The sequence below is a fragment of the Lycium ferocissimum genome, chromosome 9 (genome assembly GCF_029784015.1).
Source record: "Lycium ferocissimum isolate CSIRO_LF1 chromosome 9, AGI_CSIRO_Lferr_CH_V1, whole genome shotgun sequence".
NCBI lineage: Eukaryota > Viridiplantae > Streptophyta > Magnoliopsida > Solanales > Solanaceae > Lycium > Lycium ferocissimum.
In genome coordinates this window covers 42,693,638-42,713,449 of record NC_081350.1, presented here as the reverse complement: position 1 = coordinate 42,713,449, position 19,812 = coordinate 42,693,638, and the positions used below count along the sequence as shown (strand labels likewise).

General features: G+C 35.5%; 1 protein-coding gene and 1 long non-coding RNA gene across 7 annotated transcripts; one reads left to right on the top strand and one right to left on the bottom strand.

Annotated features, from left to right (window-relative positions):
* Positions 1–874: 874 nt before the first annotated feature.
* Positions 875–12,417, top strand: LOC132030935 (splicing factor U2af large subunit B-like). 6 transcript variants are annotated; one of them, XM_059420737.1, is made up of 14 exons: positions 875–1,022; positions 2,569–2,720; positions 3,970–4,199; positions 4,356–4,610; positions 5,473–5,543; positions 6,147–6,217; positions 6,297–6,341; positions 8,897–8,956; positions 10,184–10,244; positions 10,331–10,443; positions 10,730–11,176; positions 11,342–11,477; positions 11,608–11,675; positions 11,965–12,417. In XM_059420737.1, exons 2-14 carry the CDS (start codon positions 2,589–2,591, stop codon positions 12,100–12,102), a joined length of 1,827 nt encoding a protein of 608 aa, XP_059276720.1. In that variant the 5' UTR covers positions 875–1,022; positions 2,569–2,588; the 3' UTR covers positions 12,103–12,417. The 6 variants fall into 6 exon arrangements, with proteins under 6 accessions (XP_059276720.1, XP_059276718.1, XP_059276719.1 ...); XM_059420735.1 differs by having other exon boundaries at positions 6,138–6,217; XM_059420736.1 differs by having other exon boundaries at positions 905–1,045; positions 6,138–6,217.
* Positions 5,794–8,059, bottom strand: LOC132030936 (uncharacterized). Its single transcript, XR_009408138.1, has 2 exons — positions 7,290–8,059; positions 5,794–7,255 (listed from the first exon to the last, which is right to left on the bottom strand). It is a non-coding gene; the product is annotated as an uncharacterized LOC132030936 (long non-coding RNA).
* Positions 12,418–19,812: the final 7,395 nt, after the last annotated feature.

Here is a 19,812-nt window from a genome sequence, read left to right as displayed (position 1 = left end):
TTTTGTCCTTCGCTTAATATTCCGAGATTCTGGGTTCGAACCTCGGTTCAGTCAAAAAAAAATAATCGCAAGGCAAAGGTTTGTAGCAAAATTAGGCCTATTCAGGCAAAAGTTAGGTCTTAAAAGGCAGAGGTTTGCCTTAAGACCTTTAAGGCAAACTTTTACCCAAAATTAGGCCTATTCGGGCAAAAGTTAGGCCTTAAGGCAAGCTTTTGTCCAAACTCTACCTTATAAGGTGCAAACTCTACCTTAGATAGAGTTTTAATCCAAAACTCTGCCTTGTGGTTTTTATTTTTTTATTTTTGGCTGAGCAGGGGTTTGAACTCGGAACCTATGGGTTTTTAGACGAAGGGTAAAACTTAAAGACCAACAATTTGAGGGACAAAAATTAAAGACCAGTGCCTTTGAAGGACATTCCGCGAAAAAAAAAATCTATTTTATGTCTAGTAACACATAAGTTCTTTAGGGTGTGGGCATAACTTGTGGAATATCATGATGCGTAACTTCTGTCTCTCTAGGCATAAGTTCGATTTTGAAGTACAAAATTAAAGACCAACCCATTTGAAGAGCAAATATTAAATACCAACACAAAACAGGCCAAAAATGCAAATGACCCAAAAGCAAATAATGGCAGCCCAAACACTATTCCCAATTTCTGGCAATTTGCAGGATTGGCCTTCGCTGGGGGTGGTCTCTGCCATTTGCAAAAATTCTACCTTGCTATTTTTCTTTTTATTGAGTTGGATTTCGAACCCACAATCTCGGAGTGTTAGATGAAGGTCAAAAGTTAAAGACCACCAATTTGATGGACAAAAATTAAAGACCACCCCAAAAATGCCCAACTTCAAGACCCATTTACACAGCTCAATGGCCCATATTATAAAATGCCGTAGTTTCTAGAACCACAATAGAATTGTTAAATTTTTGTTCCTTTCTTGCACTAAAACTTTGTTTTCCCCTACACAATTCACAAACCCTAGCAGTGTAACCGATCACCGAGCAGTTTTCCGTTTCACCTTGCCGTAATACTTCAATCAGTTTGCCGGTTTGTTACATTCTCTATCTCTCTTTATTATTTTTTTTCTCTATATGCACATAATGTTCTGTTCTATGACCTGTGAAAGTGCAGTATAATCAGTGGGAAATATATCAATTTTTACATGTTTTCTAAGAGAAATGTGATTCTCAATTTTTGTTTTGATTATCGTATTATAGGAAGTAGCACCAAATGAATTATGAATTAGCTCTTTTTCTATATATATGAACGTACATATATACAATGATGTTCTGTTTTATGACTTGTGATAGTGTAACTATATAATCAGTGGAAATTTATTGAATTTTACATGTTTTTCTTAGAGAAATGTTATTCTCAAGTTTTGCCTTGTTATAATGTATCGTATCCTAGGAATTGGTACCAAATGAATTATGAATTATTAGCTCTTTTTCTATATATATCTGTATTAGCTATTTTTCTATATGGGCATACATGATGTTCTGTTCTATGACTCGTGAAAGTGTAACTATATTGTCAGTGGAAATTTATCGAAATTTACGATTTTTTCAGAGAGAAATGTGATTCTCAAGTTTTGCCTTGAACGCATCAACTGAATTATGAATTATCAGGATAGAACTTTTAAGTGTTGAACGCATCATCTTTGCAGTATTTTTCGCCCTTTTAAAGAAAAAACTCTTATGTGTTTTAGCAGTTCTTGGTTAAGTTTGTGGTCCTAACACGTTTTAGCTTAATTTCAGGTGTTTTCTCTAAATCATCTATGAATTCCAATAAATCATCTATCTATTCCAGTGAAAATGTCTATGTATATATTTGCACGTACATATACACATGATGTTGTGTTCTATTAATTGTGAGAGCGTAGCTGTATAATTAGTGGAAATTAATCGATTTCTACATGTTTTTCTAAGAGAAATGTTATTCTTCAAGTATTGTTTTGATATAATGTATTGTATCCTAGTAATTCGCGCTAACTGAATTATCCCTGTATTATCTCCGTCTCTCTGTATATATTCACACACACATACACATATGATGTGCTGTTCTATAAATTGTGAGAGTAGAACTATATAATCAGTGGAAATTTGTCTATTTTTACATGTTTTTCTAAGAGAAATGCTACTCAAGTTTTGCGTTGATAATATAATGTCTGAATTGTGAATATTATCAGGATATAACTTAGAAGTGATGAACGCATCATCATTGCAGTGCTTTTTTCTCATTTTTTTAATTAAATAATTCTTAGGTGTTTTTTAGCAGGTCTTGGGTAAGTTTGTGGTACTAACTACTAACACATTTTGGCTTAATTAATCAGTGGAAATTTATCGATTTTACATGTTTTTCTTAGAGAAATGTTTTTCTCAAGTTTTGTCTTGATATAATGTATCGTATCCTAGGAATTCGCACCAACTGAATAATGACATATCAGGATAGTACTTAGAAGTGATGAACGCATCATCATTGAAGTGCTTTTTTCTCGCTTTCTAAAAACAATTCTGGTGTGTTTTAGCAGGTGTTTTTTGTGGCCCTAACACGTTTTAGCCTAATTTCAGGTGTTTACTCTAGATCATCTATGGATTCCAGTGAAAATGGGCGATCTCAGCTCACTCCTAGTCATATTGGTGGTGAGAATGAGAACGAAATAGCTGGTGTGGATAACAGAAAAGAAGAACATGACTCGAGGAAGAGAAGATCAAGCTCTAAGGTGTGTTGAAGCTTTTGACAATTTCCTTTTAACCATATTCTATATGTATTTAAGGAGTAGAAGATCAACATCTAGGCAATGATGAAATTTTTGTAACTGTTAAATGTTACTACAATCCATTAGTAATGAAGTAGAACATTGTCTGGTACTGTTTCTCTCTCTCTCTCTATATATATATATATATATATATATTTTTTTTTTTTTTTTTTGAGAAGGTAACATTTTGTATTAAATCCAAAAGGGCTGTGAAGCCATAATTACAGAGATTGTAAGCAAACTAATCTATGCAAAAATTGTTCTATAAAGACTCTTAACAATAGCGAAATATACTCCTGTGGACATGCAAAAATTGATCTATGCAAAAATTGCTCTATAGAAACACGCAAAATTTTGTCTCTTATCTTGCGCATGCCTTTCCCTCTATGGACATTTCACTTGGCATAAAACACAAGACGAGTAGAAATTAAAACTCAAGTCCGAGCAACTTAGCTTTTTTTTTAAGCTTCTTCATATTTATGAAGGAAGAAACAATTGGATAGAAGGTTATCATTAGCATGTGATTAACTGTTTAGTATTCTACCTTCTGATGACTTTGTGGTGTAATATCTCTTTTCAAAATTAAGTCTGACTATGCGGAGCTTCAAAGTGGCACGTGCTCTGTCTATGGTCAAGATCATACTAAACATGAGAGAAAATTGATCTGTTTAGGATCACGATGTAAGTGACATGAGATGAATCGGCTTGGCATTTGTGGGTAATCTAAAACCTGTTAAGTTTTGTTAATCTTATATTGGACTAATGGTGTACATGACTGTTGGTTGATGGTTTTCATCCTTAGGAGAACAGCTTATCATGGAAATGAATACTTTGCAGTGCAAATGTAAGGAAATGGGGTTTTAGTTTTTCATTCTGCAAATTAGGCTTTATATAGGTCAGTTATAGCCGGTTCCTTATGATTTTAGTGTAACATTGGATTCACTAGAATGTCATTTTCACATATTTAGTTTTTCCTTTATGGTTGTTCTTTCGAGTGGAGTTATTATTTTTGATTTCCTGGGAAATAAATCAGAGTTGTGTAGTTGGATACTACAAAATTATGCTTTTCAGGTTATTTAGATCTGTGTTTGAGCATTCTTAAAAAACAAAAAATATGCTTTTCATTGTTCTAACATCTGTTTGTTACTTGGTCCGCCCTTTATTGTTTCTTCTTTTGATAAATAAACATTTCCAATGATTTTACATCTTTCAGCACAGCTCCCGTGATTATGAGGGCAAAAGGGAGTCTTCAAGAAGCAGGGATAGGGAGAGGGACAAAGGACGGGATAAGGATAGAGATAGGAGCAAAGACAAGGAAAGGGACCGGGATCGGGAAAAAGATCGCGATCGTCACCACAGAGATCGAAGCGAGAGGCGTAGGACTAGAGATAGAGATGATGATGGTAACGTTTCTGATGATGGTGCTGAGAGCCGGGAATACTGGTAATCATTACCCATTTTAATTACTTGTGGTAGAAGCGCTGATATATGTGCCATCACATTTTCAGTGTTTTGCACTTGGGCTTTTCGCTTGCTTTCTGGTTGGGGACAAGTCATGCATAATGTATTCATGTCTGCGTGATTTATTTGTTGGTGCAGGCAGAAAGATTATGATAGAGATAGAGACGAGAGGCACAGACATAGGTCAAAATCTTATGAGAGAGAGCGAGAGGAAGGGCATAGACACAGGTCCAAATCATACGACAAGGATAGAGAGGAAAGGTATAGACACAGGTCGAAATCCTATGACAGAGATCGAGAGGAAAGGCATGGACATAGATCTCACTCAAGAGGAAGATCTAGTCATAGATCAAGATCGCGTTCTCCATCTCGGTCTCGTTCGCGCTCCAAAAGGTAAGTTCTCTGCTGTCCATGAAAAACTGATAAGTGGTAGTCCGTTAGGGGGTGATCGCTCTCTATTGCATAGACTGATGGTACTCTTGTTTCTTTGGTTACGTCTAGGAATGTGACATAGAAGTGGAGATTTCTAGAACCCTTTTTTCCTTTTTGTAATGGAGACGAGATAGTTTCCGATGGTTCTATTATTATTAAAAATGATAATTATTTCTTAAGCTGCCAAGGAGGAACATGGTTATTGAAGGTTCATATTATCAACCCCAACTTATTTGAGATTGAGACATAATAGTAGTTGTTAATCTGGGCTTTGTGTGATTTCAGTTATGAGTGTAATTCTGGTTGCCATAGAAAATCAGATTGATGCAGCTAATGTTAGTTCATTCATTGGCGTTGATCGTTTCTCCCAGCAGATTGAGCGAAAATATCCTCACTCTTCTGATAGATGATCAGTTTATGAAATGGGACTTCGAATCTCAATGGATACGCAAAAAAAAGAATTAGAACTAGAATTTTTTTGTCGATCTGTTTAAGCATGGTAAACATACTTAGCATCGTAGCAGCGGAAGAATGTAGGTACCTGGAATAATGGAGGTGCACCAAGCTGGCTCAGACCCCAACTTTTAAAATATGAGTCTAAGCTTAGTTGTTTAGATGAGTTGAAAAAGACTCCATTGGGAGTGGAAATCGTGGATATATCACTACTAATTGTGTGGGTGGAGAAAATTTAATTTTCTTTCCAATAGTACTATTGTTTTTTTTTGGGTGTGGGGGGGGGGGTGGGGGAGTTAGTACTGTTGGTTATTTTAGTTGAAGTTTTGTGTTAGCATTTACCTAACTGTTCATACTGATATGCTTGTAGCAAAAGGATCAGTGGGTTTGACATGGCACCTCCTACTTCTGCTCTGTTGCCTGGTGTTCCTGCTGTCCCAGGTACTTACCCGATTTATTTTTATATTGGCAATATTTTGGTAACTGTTATTTTTTTTCTCCTTTGGTTGTAGTGTGGAAAGGTCTTATCAAAATGCATGGTTTCATTTTGGTATGTCGCTTGATTGACTGTTCACATTTTATTTCAATTGCTTGACTGTTCACATTCTATTTCAATTGTTTACTTGGTGAAATAACTCCGGAACTGAAAAAACTTTTGGTTTTGTTGTCTTTGGTGTTGTTTCTTTGTCTAGTATGTCATGTCTTATGTTCTAAGAAGGCAACGTTGGGCTAGTAGCCCCACTGTGCTGACAATGGGCGTGAGCCAACCACTCTAGCTTTTATGTTCAAGGAAGACAATAAAAGGTCTCGTTCATCTTCAACCAGGGATTTTTTGTTTGGTAGCTTTCAAGTAATATCTCGAATACCTGAATATGTTGTGAATTACTTTTGTAGTATTTACTGAAGAATTATTTGAGGAAACATAAAAAAAATGTTCTAATTATATCAGCCAAAGTAAAAAACAGATCTATGTGTTTCTAATGGTCCTCTCATTGATGAACAAAGAAATGTCCTCATTTTTATCTCTATGAGAAGTTTCTGCAGGTCAACTCCCAGGCACTGCCCCAGCTATTCCTGGAATTTTTCCTAACATGTTCCCTTTGGCATCTGGACCGGTATTTTCTCCTTGTCGGAACAACAATATTTTGTTCTTTATTTGTTGAATGATTTTAAACATATATTTGTTTGTGGCAGCTTGGAGCTATTCCTGTTATGCCAGTTCAGGCAATGACCCAGCAGGTATTAGTTGTCTCTTCAACCACTTACCTTTTGGTCGATGTTCCATGAGTAGCTCTCTGTCTGCTTCAATTGGATGCTCTAATTAATATTTATGATATTTCAAAGTGGTCACTTGAAGGATGGTATTGTAGTGTTTGACTAGACTTTTCTAGATGTTATGTGACAGAATCTTCTTCCTTCCATCTTGTCTAATTGAAGGAGAATGTTAAATGTCATTGTTGCACCCTATTTTACACAGGTTAACTAAATTACAACTTATGGGACTCTAACAAGTTAAAATAGAGTAAAAGAGTTGCCATGCAGTATTTAAGGTATACTAGGGTACCTATAAATTATTGATATATGTAACTCAAAAAATGTTCTGTGAAAACAAGTGGGATTCTAGGCACGGGTTCAAGTTATCCTAAAGGGAAGGGGTTAGACATTCTTTAGAATCCGCTAAAGCGCGGTTCTTGGTTGGACCTAATTTGATTAAATGAGGAATTGTGTAAAAAATGTTAGTATTTACAATTTATTTTAGAAAGAATTCGTGCTAAATAATAATCAATAAGAATGGGATGTAGTACAAAGTATATGAGTATAAGATATGTGCAATGAGGTAAATAAATAAAATATGTGCTGAATAACGGTGTAAGAAATATGTATTAACAACTAAACGTCAAAGAATTTGAATTTAAATGAATTAAAAAACGGGACTTGTGATTGCTTTTTTTGAACTAAAATATGTAAAAAATTATTAGAGGGACGAGAAATAATCCTTTAATAAATATGTGATTAACAAAAAATTAGTTAAAGAATAAGCAGAGCATGAGAAAGTTACCAAAATAAATGGGTATAAAAAATTACGTCCACGTGAATTGAAGAGATGTATACTGTAATAAAGTATTTGATTTATGATTAAAAAAATGATGTTACTAGTTAACAAATAATTTTGTTTTTTTTATAAACTAGTTAACAAATAATTATTGTACAAATCAATTAGCTTAAATATAGCAATGTAAAAATTGTGATGGAATAAAAATAAAAGAGAGCCTAATATTTTTTGGAATTGTACTATGTTCAATTCAACTCGGTTTACAAGTACATGTTTAGAGATAAAAATGGGCATTTAGCGTGATGGTATTGACGAAAAGGTAAAAAAAATGCTTGCAAGTGTAAAGAAAATATATACAAGGGTATAAAAAATATATGCAAATGTAAAGAAAGCGTAGAGACAGTATATATATAGAAAAAAATATATACAAGGGTATAGAAAATATATGCAAATGTAAAGAAAGCATAGAGACAATATATATAAAGAAAATCTAGAGACAATATATATGTATAAATATAAAGACAATGTATGAGTGAATGTAAAAGGCAATGTATGAATAAGTGTAAAGGCAAGGGTGGCTCAGCTAGTTGAGGATGGGGGCTTCCATAATGCTGGTCTTCGGTTCGAAACCCCGTGCCTATGACAGCATGGGATTTGCCTTCTGGGTCGAGCTCGTCGCACGGGACTTGTCTAGTGCGGGTTATCTCTCCTGTGTGTTTTGCGGGCTATTGCACAGGAGCGGGGTTTACCCTGTGCACCCGAAGAGTAGCGGTTGCGGGCTCCCTTGTCATAAAAAAAAAATGCATGAATAAAATATAAAGACAAAAAGGAAGTGCTAGTCTTCTTGTGAAGATGAAAAGAGAAATTGTGGAAACAAAAAATGTAGAGAGGGAAAGAAATGCAGGTGTTTACAAGTCTTGAAGAAAATGGAAGACCCCCTCTCTATTTATACACAAAACTACACCCCCTTTTGTCCAATATCACGGGCTCAATCCCATGAGCTCCCCAAAACCATGTGCTCAATACCATGGGCTATCCAATACCATGGACTCTGAGCCCATGATATTGAGCCCATGGTTTTTGGGAGCTCATGGAATTGGACAAAAAAGGGTGTAGTTTTACGTATCTTATACAAATACTTATGGCTGCGCTCCAGCTCACTCAACAACGGGATGGCAGTGGTCTGCCAGCAAGCTCATTCTGATCCTGGACGCAGTACATTGGAATCTTGTTTTTAATACATCCCATTCTTGTTAGTTATTCTTTTGCACGGACTTTTTTAAAAATTAGTTGTAAATACCATCTAACCTTTTTTATACAATCCCTCATATAATCAAAGTAGGTTCAACCGTGAACCGCGCTTTAGCGGATCCTAAGGAATGCCTAATCCCTCCCCTTTAGTATTTGAACCCTTACCTAGAATCTCACTTGTTTTCGCAGACAAACTTTGAGTTGCATATATCAATAATTTATAGGTACCCTAGTATACCTTAAATGCTAGGTGACTACTCTTTTACTCTATTTAACTTTGTTAGAGTTCCATAAGTTGTACTTTGTTTAACCTATGTAAAATAGGGTGCAATAGTCATGCTTTCTAAATTTCACATTTGGCCTAAAGTTTGAGGTGAAAGGTAGTTTTGATAGACTTGAGGAAATATTTAGTATCGAATTTATTTGTGGAATTTAAAAAAAAAAAAAAAAAAACCATTTGGCGGATTTCGTGAGAGTGCTTATTTATCAGGCAACTAGACATGCAAGGCGAGTTTACGTTGGTGGACTTCCTCCGACTGCAAATGAACAGGTAATCTTTTTCATCCTATCTAGTTCAGATGTTTTGATTATTTTACTAATAGTTAGCTTGGGCTCCCTATATCAAAGAGTTATCCTTGTTTATTAGTATGCTGGTGTTTTTTATATATGTTTTACTCGTGTTCCTTCATTGGTCGTCCCTTCTTCATAACTCATTTAGGTCTATTTCTTCTTCATAACTAGTTTTTGCTAGACTTGCCTGTCTCAATTTCCCCAGATGATATCAGTGCCTAATTGAGAAATTGCTTCAGTTGTCAACTGAAGTAATGAATTTGAATTCATGTGAAAATTGATATCATGATTCAAGCATTCACTGGATAAGCATCTTTTTTTTTTATGACATGGGAATCCGCAGCCGCTACCCTTCGGGTGCGCACAGGGTAAACCCAGCTCCTGTGCAATAGCTCGCAAACCACACAGAAGAGGTAACCCGCACTAGGCAAGCCCCGTGCGACGAGCTCGACCCAGAAGGCAAATCCCCTGCCGTCGTAGACAGGGGGTTTTGAACCTGAGACCTCCATTATGAAAGCCCCATGCTCAACCAACTGAGCCACCCTTGCGGGATAAGCATCTATAATGCCACTTTATTAACTTCTCGATTTTGTCCTAGAAAACAAAAGTGAGTGATGCTTTCTAAACTTTTAATGAATCTCTAATGCCTTGGGAGATTGCCTTTAAGTCATTTACCGCAGCAATATTGAATCTTTACAGTGCCAAAAAGTTCACCAATCAATATAAAGTTTACCAACAAATACAAAGGGCCAAAAAATATCAACACCAACAATTACGACCGCACCCCCCGAGTATGAAAGCAAAGAAACTATATAGAAGATATATTCAAGGAATATACTAGCTACCCGAGAGGAAAACATTTGTTTGACGGGAAACTAGTGAGGAAATAAAATAGAGATGGTAGAAAATATACTTTATATGCCTCAAATTAGAGTTATGACTAATTACTAACATTAATCTATTCTTATATTGAAGGTTTGTGACTTTCCGGTTTGTGACTTTCTTTTTCTATAAAGAGGGGAAATAATCTCTAGAACTAGTAAACAACTTGTTCAATAAATTTTGAACTTACAAATGAGATCGTAGAATGGGTAGGTTGGATTTCAGCTTGTTTCCTCTGCCTGCATAACACAGGAACCTTTAGAGAGCCATTTCACTTGTTTGGGCTGTAGATAATCTGTCTACTGAATATTTTATCACTGTGCAGTCAGTGGCTACGTACTTCAATCATGTTATGTCGGCAATTGGTGGAAACACTGCCGGTCCAGGTTAGTTACATGGTACTCTCTTCAGGTCGTAAGCAACTATGCAGTACCCATTCTTGGATGCTTTAATTTTTCACTGTGTTTTCCAGGAGATGCTGTCGTTAATGTTTATATAAACCATGAGAAAAAGTTTGCTTTTGTTGAGATGAGATCTGTGGAGGAGGCCAGCAATGCCATGGCCTTAGATGGCATTATCTTTGAGGTAATCTTCCTTCTTGTTTAGGGAATCAATTTATATTCTGAAGGCTCCTGAATCACCTGCAAAGCTGATTTTACATCCTTTGCCTTCGTTTGAGGCATGTATGATGCTGGCGGTCTTGTTTCTTCTGCTCGTTCCTTTTACTCTATAGTGGTTAATTATTTTGCATATGTAGGACTTGTTTTATAAGTACTAGCTTTGGGAATAATTGTTTTCGGCCTTGGACTGTATTTAGTTCACATTGGAGAAAACTCAAATTTGTGCTCATATCATCTCTTTTGGGCTTTAGGGAACACAAGTTAAGGTCAGAAGACCGACTGACTATAACCCCTCTCTGGCTGCATCTCTTGGTCCGAGTCAACCAAATCCAAACCTTAACCTTGCTGCAGTGGGATTATCACCAGGATCCACTGGTGGGCTTGAAGGTCCTGACCGTATTTTTGTGGGAGGCCTGCCATACTATTTCACTGAAGCTCAGATTAGGGAGCTGCTGGAGTCCTTTGGCCCTCTTCGGGGGTTTAATCTGGTCAAAGATAAAGAAACTGGAAACTCAAAAGGCTATGCCTTTTGTGTCTACTCTGATGTGTCAGTTACAGATATTGCCTGTGCAGCTCTTAATGGGATTAAGATGGGTGATAAAACTCTTACTGTCAGGCGTGCAAGTCAAGGTACTTTACAGCCTAAGCCAGAGCAGGAGAGTATATTAATGCATGCTCAGCAACAAATAGCACTGCAGGTAAGGTGTATCCTTTTGTTATTCAATTCGTTGAGCTTTTTAATTCGTTCCTTGGGTCTTTTGGACAATATATTATAGGCTGTCAAATTCTTATACTGTTTCTTAAGCGGACAATGGTGACTGATCATTGGCCATTTGGCTTGTTTGTGTCTATCTGATTTGCAGAGACTCATGCTACAACCTGGTGGACCTCCTACGAAAGTGTTATGCCTAACAAATGTGGTTAGCCCGGATGAGCTCAAAGATGATGAAGACTATGAAGATATAATGGAAGATATGAGAACGGAGTGTGCGAAGTTCGGTGTGTACATTCAGTCACTTCAGACCTATCAAGCTAGACATGTTTTTCTTTCCTTTTAACTAGTCTAGCTTCATGTTTGATAGCTCTTTCTTCTGACGTGACGTCCATACTATCTTTCTTCAATTTGCAGGTAGTTTAGTGAACTTAGTCATCCCACGCCCAAGGCCTGATGGTGAACCTACACCAGGGGTTGGAAAGGTCAGTAATTTTAGTATGCAGTATGATGCTTTCTGCAGGATTTTATTATGCACCAATATACTTTCTAAAGTAATGTAAACCTTGCACGAGTATTCTACACAAATATAAATATTATACGAGTATTCTTAGGATACATGTTCTGCAATCATCTTGGTTTTGTCAGCAGTAACTGTTAATAATATTTTAACAGTTAGTAAATACTGAAATTGATACTTTTGGACCACCTCTAAATGACCTATGTTTATTCAGTATGTTTGCTTTGGTTAAACAAATTTGCTACTTATTTCAGGTCTTTTTGGAGTATGCGGACATGGAGAGTTCTTCGAGAGCTCAACAAGGGTTGAGTGGCAGAAAATTCGGAGGAAACCCAGTTGTTGCTGTCTTTTATGCAGAGAACAAGTTCTCGGAGGGGGATTACGAGGGCTAGTTTTCTTCTCTGGACCGGCCTTAATACTCAGCCAAAATGATGTGTTGTACTAAATAGCTAGCTAGTGTAGCCTTCTCCTTTAGTTGTACTCTAGTTTCCTGTCATTAACGTCGGAAACGTTAGGTCGGTGTGGGGATTTCATGTAACCAGGTATAAGAGTAGCCTGCTGCTTTGATGGCCAACTATTGTGGTAGATATCAATAGAACTAGTAGGAAAGCAGATTTTGCCAGTCAAAGATATCTTTAACCTTCCTTCAGGGTTTTCTTTATCTAGAACCAATAAGTTATTGTGGCTAATACAAATTGTTCTCTCAATTTTATCTAGGCATGTCGTTGTTAGGGGTGTTCAAATGAGACCAAAAAATCAATCTGAATTGGTAAATCGAGTCAAACCGACTTAATAAGCTGAAAATCGGCTCGGTTTGATTTGATTTGGTTTTAAAATTTTAAAAAATCGATAACATTTGATTTGGTTTGGTGTTACACACAAGAGAACCCGAACCAAACCGATGAATATATACATATTTAAAATATTATATATATTTATAATTCCCCAAAAGGTCACTCATGTATTGAGAATTGTCTATAAATATAAATTATTTTTCCTTTAGGATTAGAATATCATCCAATTATCACTATTTTTCTCAAAATTCACAATACACACAAAACTTCTCCTTTTCTCCTAGTTGACATGTAATGTACATAAAATTCTATTTTTTAATAATAAATTTATTAACTCAACTAAAGCCAAACCATTTAACCAATTAACTCATGTCTTATGCCCATTTAACCGGTTAAAAATATCAAAGAAGCGTAACTTTTATACCCGATTTTGAATTTTCTTGCATCTTGCACCCTTAATGTATAATTCCTTTTATGATTAGCTTTATTTTTTCAAACGATATGCTACTAATCTTTTCTTACAAAACCATAAAAGAATTATTTTGTTTTATTATTTACAAGGGTAAAAAGTGGAAACAATAGAAGACTTGTTTTTCCATTTTTACCCTTGTAAATAATAAAACAAAATATTAAATCTTTTATGGTTTTGTAAGAAAATACGAAGATTAGAGTGTATTTCCTTAAAAATAATTAAAAAAAAAAAAAGGAATAGTGCGCAAATTATAAAAGGGAGTATTTTCACCCTAATCCATTTTTACCCTCAACTACCAAGAAGTAAGTATAGCTTGTTTTACCAAATAAAACTTGAAATTTACCTACTTGGTATGTTACATTTGCTTGATCAGATCAATTCATTAGGGTCCTACTCTTATGTACAGACAGTCCTATTGCGAGCTAACTTGAGACCATTCTTGATCCCATACCTAAGGCTATTAGCTCTTTACAACAAAGTTTGCCTTTTATTAATTAAGTGAGAATAGCCAGACTAGGACAACTTATGTTAATAATTAAAAGCTGAAAATTAAGATTTGAGAAAATAGGTTACTCAATGTTTGTCGACTATAAACAGGCTAATTGTCGTGCTTTAACTCAACGACGAATGCATGACGGTAATACTACATAAAACACTGATTATTCAACACAGGGTATACACAGAAAAGAGAAAAAGTAAATAATAAAAGAAAATAATTTTTTTTATGGTTGTGTAAGAAAATATAGAATTTAGGGTGCATATCATTAAAAAATAAAAAAAGGATAGGGTGCAAATCATAAAAGGAGTGTACATTAAGAGTGCAAAATGCAAAATATCCGAAAACGGATGTAAAAGTTATGCTTCTTTGATGTTTTTTAAGGGCTGACTTCTTTCTTGATTAAATGGGTATAAGATATGAGTTTGTTGGTTAAATGGGTTTGAATTGGGATTGAGTTAAATATGATGTTAATTTGATGAGTTAAATAAATTTATTATTAAAAAAATAGGTGAGATAGAGCGAATTTTATAATATAATCGTGACATGACATATAATTGTGGCTTTTGATTGGGCTAGGAGAGATATATGAATGGTTTTGTGTGTTTAGTATATTTTTGAGGAAAGCACTGATAGTTGAGTGATATTTTAGTCCTAAAAGAAACAAAAGTGATATTTGTAGGCAATTCTCAATACATGAGTGACTTTTTAGAAAATTTACTCCATTCCAAGTTCAATACATACTCAAATAATTAGAGAAGAAAGTCTAACCCATTTATGTTTAAGGTAAAATAATTTAAAAAAGTGCTGAAGGTAAAAATGGAATTTTCCCTCATTTAGTTTTTCATCTCAAATTCAAACTTTTCTTAGTTTTTCAATTGTTAATATCAACCTTCAATTATGAATAATACGTTATTCACTTCAGTCAAAAGACTTGATTTGATACTTCTAACCAAGAGCTTCCCACTCGATAAATACATAGGTAGATTCAAGAGGTCAATTATTTCCTCTCTGATTTCGTCTCTCAGTTCAAAGATGTTATGGATATTGTCTCATGCGTATGTCCATACTTTTGTGGAACTCTATTATTCATAAATAGAATTTTTTTTACCTCACTGGTATCAATTATTTTGCATTATAAAATACATCCTTAAAATCCGCAAAAACCGAATCAAACCGACAAAGCCAAAACCTATAGAATTTATACTATAATGATTTGGTTTGGTTTGAATATTTAAAAAAACCGACTTAATTGGTTTGATTTAATTTTAACCAAAAATCGAATCAAACTAGACCATGAACACCCCCATTTGTGAACCTTAGGCCATCCTCATTAGGACACGACACTTTTGTAACCCAAAAAAAAAAAAAATTGGAACCAAACTAACCCATTAAAAAAAAAAAGAACCAAGTTAGGCTTCACGCACAGATTCTGTGCGTGAAAGGGCCAAAGTGTGCATTTACATTCTGGCCCTTTCACACACAGAATTTGTGCGTGAAACCCTTCCCTAAAAACCCCGACCCATCCTTTATTCATTCTCTTCTCTTTGAAAATCAAATTCAAAAATTAAGGTTTTTTGCGTACTTTGACCGAAGATTAGTCACGTTCCAAAACACCGGAATATAAATATTTTATATAGAGCTTAATATTTTTTTTAGTGTACAATAATATCGGCTCATTACATCAAGTATACATATACATTTGGATCGTCGTTTTAGGGGTTGTAAAGTGCTCAAGTACGTTTGAAAACTTGTTATATTTAGGTTTAAGTGCCATATTTTATAGGGTTTTCATTAATCTCTTTTGTTTTACTCCCAAAGCTATAAAAGTACTTTTTTGGTTCAAAAAAGATAGAAAAGAAAAAATTACTGTTTTGCTTTGTATTAGTTTTTTTCTTTTATGTCTTTTTTATTTTGTTATTGTATTGTGTAATCGCACTTTTTGAATGTGCAAAAATAAATATAATATTTAAAAATAATTCATCCAATACGAGAGGTTCATAATAATTGAAAAATATTTCATTCCATTAGCAACGAAATACATCATTAAATTACGCACAAGAAATTGGCATGCATGATGTGTTGTCAAATCATGTCCTATTGCGCACAAGAACATTGCGTAATACGAATTTAATTCAAATAAACGGTCAAAAATGCAGCATTGTGTTGTCCAATCGGTCCTTTAGGTGTCATAAAAAAAGCTTTGAAATTGGCATGCATGATGTGTTGTCAAATCATGTCCTATTGCGCACAAGAACATTGCGTAATATTAATTTAATTCAAATAAACGGTCAAAAATACAGCATTGTGTTGTCCAATCGGTCCTTTAGGGGTGTGTTCGGTATGGAGGAAAACATTTTTCAGAAAATGTTTTCCAATTTTCTCATGTTCGTTTGGTCAAAAATTTTGAATTTTTTTTTTTTTTGAAGATATTTTCCTCAAAATTGGGGAAAATGACTTCCATAATAAAAGTAGGGAAAACAAGTTCACAAGTTCATTCCACCAACAACCCTACCACCACGCAACCCAACCCCAAACTCCAACCACTCCCAACCCCCACCCACCCCCACAAAAAATAATTATTTTTTTTTTTTATTTTTTGAAAAAAAAGCACCCCACCCACACCACCACCCCACCCCCCCCCCCCCCTCCCACAAAAAAAAAGGTTTTGACTTTTTTTTTTGAAAAAAAGGTTTTAACTTTTATTTTTTTTGCACCCCCACCCCACCCCCCCCCCCCGCACCCCCCCCTCCCACAAAAAATTATTTTTTTTTGAAAACAAAAGGTTTTGACCTTTTTTTTTGGACTTGCCCCCCCCCCCAAAAAAATTATTTTTTTTTGAAAAAAAAAGGTTTTTGACTTTTTTTTTTTTTTACACCCCCACCCCACCCACCCAAGCACCCTACCCCACCCCCGAACCCCTACCCTTGCGAACCACCCACCCCGCCCCGCAAATAAAAAATTAATATTTTTTGAAAAAAAAAGTTTTGACATTTTTTTTTATTTTTTTAAAAGCCCCCACCCCGCACCCTACCCTCTCCCCCCCCCCCCACCCCAAATATTTTTTTTGAAAAAAAAGTTTTGACATTTGTTTTGGTTTTATGAACCCCCAACCCCCACCCCTCCAAAAAAAATTGGAAAAAGTTGACAATTAAAAATATTGAAACTTTTGACATGTTATTTGTTCGTTGGGGGTGGGGGTGGGGGTGCAAAATAAAAAAAAAATAAAAAATATAGGGGGGTGGGGGCGAGGGGTGGGTGGGTGGGGGCTAGGGGGGGTGGGTGGGGTGGGGGTGGGGGAATATGGGGTTGGGTTGGGAGGGTTAGGGTGTGGGGTCAAAAACAAGAACAAAAAAATTAAAAGAAATTTTTTTTTTGAAAGGGGGTGGGGGCGTAGGTGGGTGAGTGGGAGTGGGGTGTGGGGGGTATGGGGTTGGGTTGGAGTTGGTGAGGCTTGGATGAGTATTTTCCGGAAAACATTTTCTATCAACCAAACGAACATGAGAAAATAAGTAAGAAATTCACTTATTTTCCACTACTCAAACGAACATATTCACTTATTTTCTAGGAAAACATTTTCCTCCATACCGAACACACCCTAGGTGTCATAAAAAAGTTGAAATTGGCATGCATGATGTGTTGTCAAATCATGTCCTATTGCGCACAAGAACATTGCGTAATATGAATTTAATTCAAATAAACGGTCAAGAATGTAGCATTGTGTTGTCCAATCGGTCCTTTAGGTGTCATAAAAAAGCTGAATTTGACATGCATGATATGTTGTCAAATCATGTCCTATTGCGCACAAGAACATTGCGTAATATAAATTTAATTCAAATAAACGGTCAAAAAATGCAGTACTATATATAATATGATTGACAAACAACTAGTATTCACTTTAAAATGAGTTATCATGACATTCTACAATCAATTTGGATATCTTGAGTCTATTACATGTTTTACCCCAGCAAAAATATTTGAAGCAATAGGTAGGACATGGGAACTAGATGATGATGATTTTCATTACTCAAATAACCCTAACAAAAGATTCAATCAAGAATACAATAAAATAATGAGAGAGGAGTGGAATTGGCGTGTTAGGGAGGCTGAAGCACTGGAGCAAAAGTTAGCTTCAATAGAGCTTAAACGCCCAAAAAAACGTGCTATGTCAATGCCTCGCGGAACTCCACAAGAGTTTAATTTTGCTCTTAATCGTTTTCGCGAAGAGAACAATTGGATGCAAATACGTTACCATAGGGTAGAATATGGTATACATGGTAGCACAAGATTTAGATCCAAGTGGGATTCGGACTATGAAATGTCCGATGAAGATTAATATTTTTCTTATAATAAGGTAAGTAGGTAGGGTCATAAAGACCCTCCCCCTCCCGAGGGTACTTGGGGGTTTGCAACTATATAAGTAGCCCTTTCTTTTATTATTAGACTACACCATATTCAATGTCGAGTAGTAGAAACTCAGCTTGGTCTTTACTCCTTCCAAAAGAACCAAATAGCAATGATGATGAGAGTTCAAATCATAGCAGTTTTTCGAGTGATACCAATGATTTTAAACTAGACGAGCAAAATTCGCACCTTCTTGTAGAGCGTAATGATGATTTGCGGTGTGAAATATTCGAGATCCGCGAGAATCTTATTGCGGTTTTACGCGAGAATGGTCACATCAAATTTAGAATCGAACGTCTTGTTCGTGACTTGGAAAATCTCAACGCTCCAATCCCAACAAGGTACTCAATAACCATGGCTCAAGTAGGTCCGAAACTTGCCGAGCTTGCCGTACAAAGGATTAGAAAAGAAAACAACGGAAATCGGCAAGACGTTGTAGATTTTACATGCTAAAGTTGGCAAGAACAAGCATCATCAACCGGTAGAGAACTAACATCTCCCCGAAAAAAGATGTGTGTTAAGAGACCGCCAATATCGTTCTGAGGACGATATTGAGGACTTCTATTCTGGTGACGATTAGGGTCTATTTAGGCTCACTGTCTTAGATTATGGGTGTTTCGGACTAAGGCTATTAATTTGTATTTTTATTTTATGATGAAGTCATCAATTTGAATTAGTTTGGCATGTTTTTAATTTGCTTTTATTGTTAAAGTCTATTATTAATTGACAATTTAACAAAGAAACACAAATAAATTAGTACATCAAGGGTGCGGATTACATTATAGGGGAAAAGGTACAACTAGTAAAAAAACATAATCCATAGAAATATTAAACTTAATAAACAAAATACATATAAATAATCTTCCACAATTTAAGTTTTTCTTTCAAAGCTATTTTCTCGTGTTGAGCCTCTCTAAGTTTAGCCTTCAGCAAATTTCGTTTTTTTTCGAAATCGATGAGCAACACCTCCAAACCTTCAATTTTTTCTTCAGCTTCCACAAGCTTAAATTCTGAGTCCAACTTAGCGGTATCTCTAGAGATACGTGAAGTCACGGTATCTTTATCCAAAACTGGATTTTTAAACTTCGCCGCCACCGTTTTATCCACGTGAATGCTATCTTCCCATCGAAAGTATTTGCAACCGCTCATATCCTATAAACATTACAAGAAAATTAGTTTTTTCAAGTAAAATATATGGATAAAGTGAAAAAAAAAACACTAAAAAATGTAAAAACACTTACTTCGGGCACTTTACAACGCCAAAAACGGCGACCCGGATTATCTTGGGTCTTTGATGTTTTTAGTTTACAGTAATAACTGCATTCGCAAATATCTGGTTGTATAGCAAACATTGAAATTTCAAAACTTTAGGACATGTTTTTGGAAGTGCAAAAGTGTGTTGAAAGGGTGAAGATGGAGGAAATGAAAGAGAAGAGAATGAATAAAGGTTGGGTCGGGGGTTTTAGGGAAGGGTTTCACGCACAGATTCTGTGCGTGAAAGGGCCAAAATATAAATGTACACTTTGGCCCTTTCACGCACAGAATGCAATGCGTGCCTAGTTTGATTTTTTTTTTTTTAATGGGTTAGTTTGGTTCCAATTTTTTTTTTTTTTTTGTTACAAAAGTGCCGGACTCTACTCATCAGGGTGAAGAGCCCAAGTTTGTAGGGTTCAATGCCTAGTAGCTATAATTTAGACTGTATATTGACAAGCTCATTGGATGTTTGAAAGTAATCCAAATCCCCTAGAAACATAGTTTTGTAAAATAAATTAGCTAAATTTGTATTGTGGTGGAATACCTATTTTGTAAATTTTTTTAGCTATATTGTATTGTAGTCAATGAATTTTTTTAACGATACTTTGACAAAGAAGTTCCATATATTCAATTATTTGCGCCAGGTTGTGGTGGGATGAATATGAGCTCTTTAAAAGTTTCG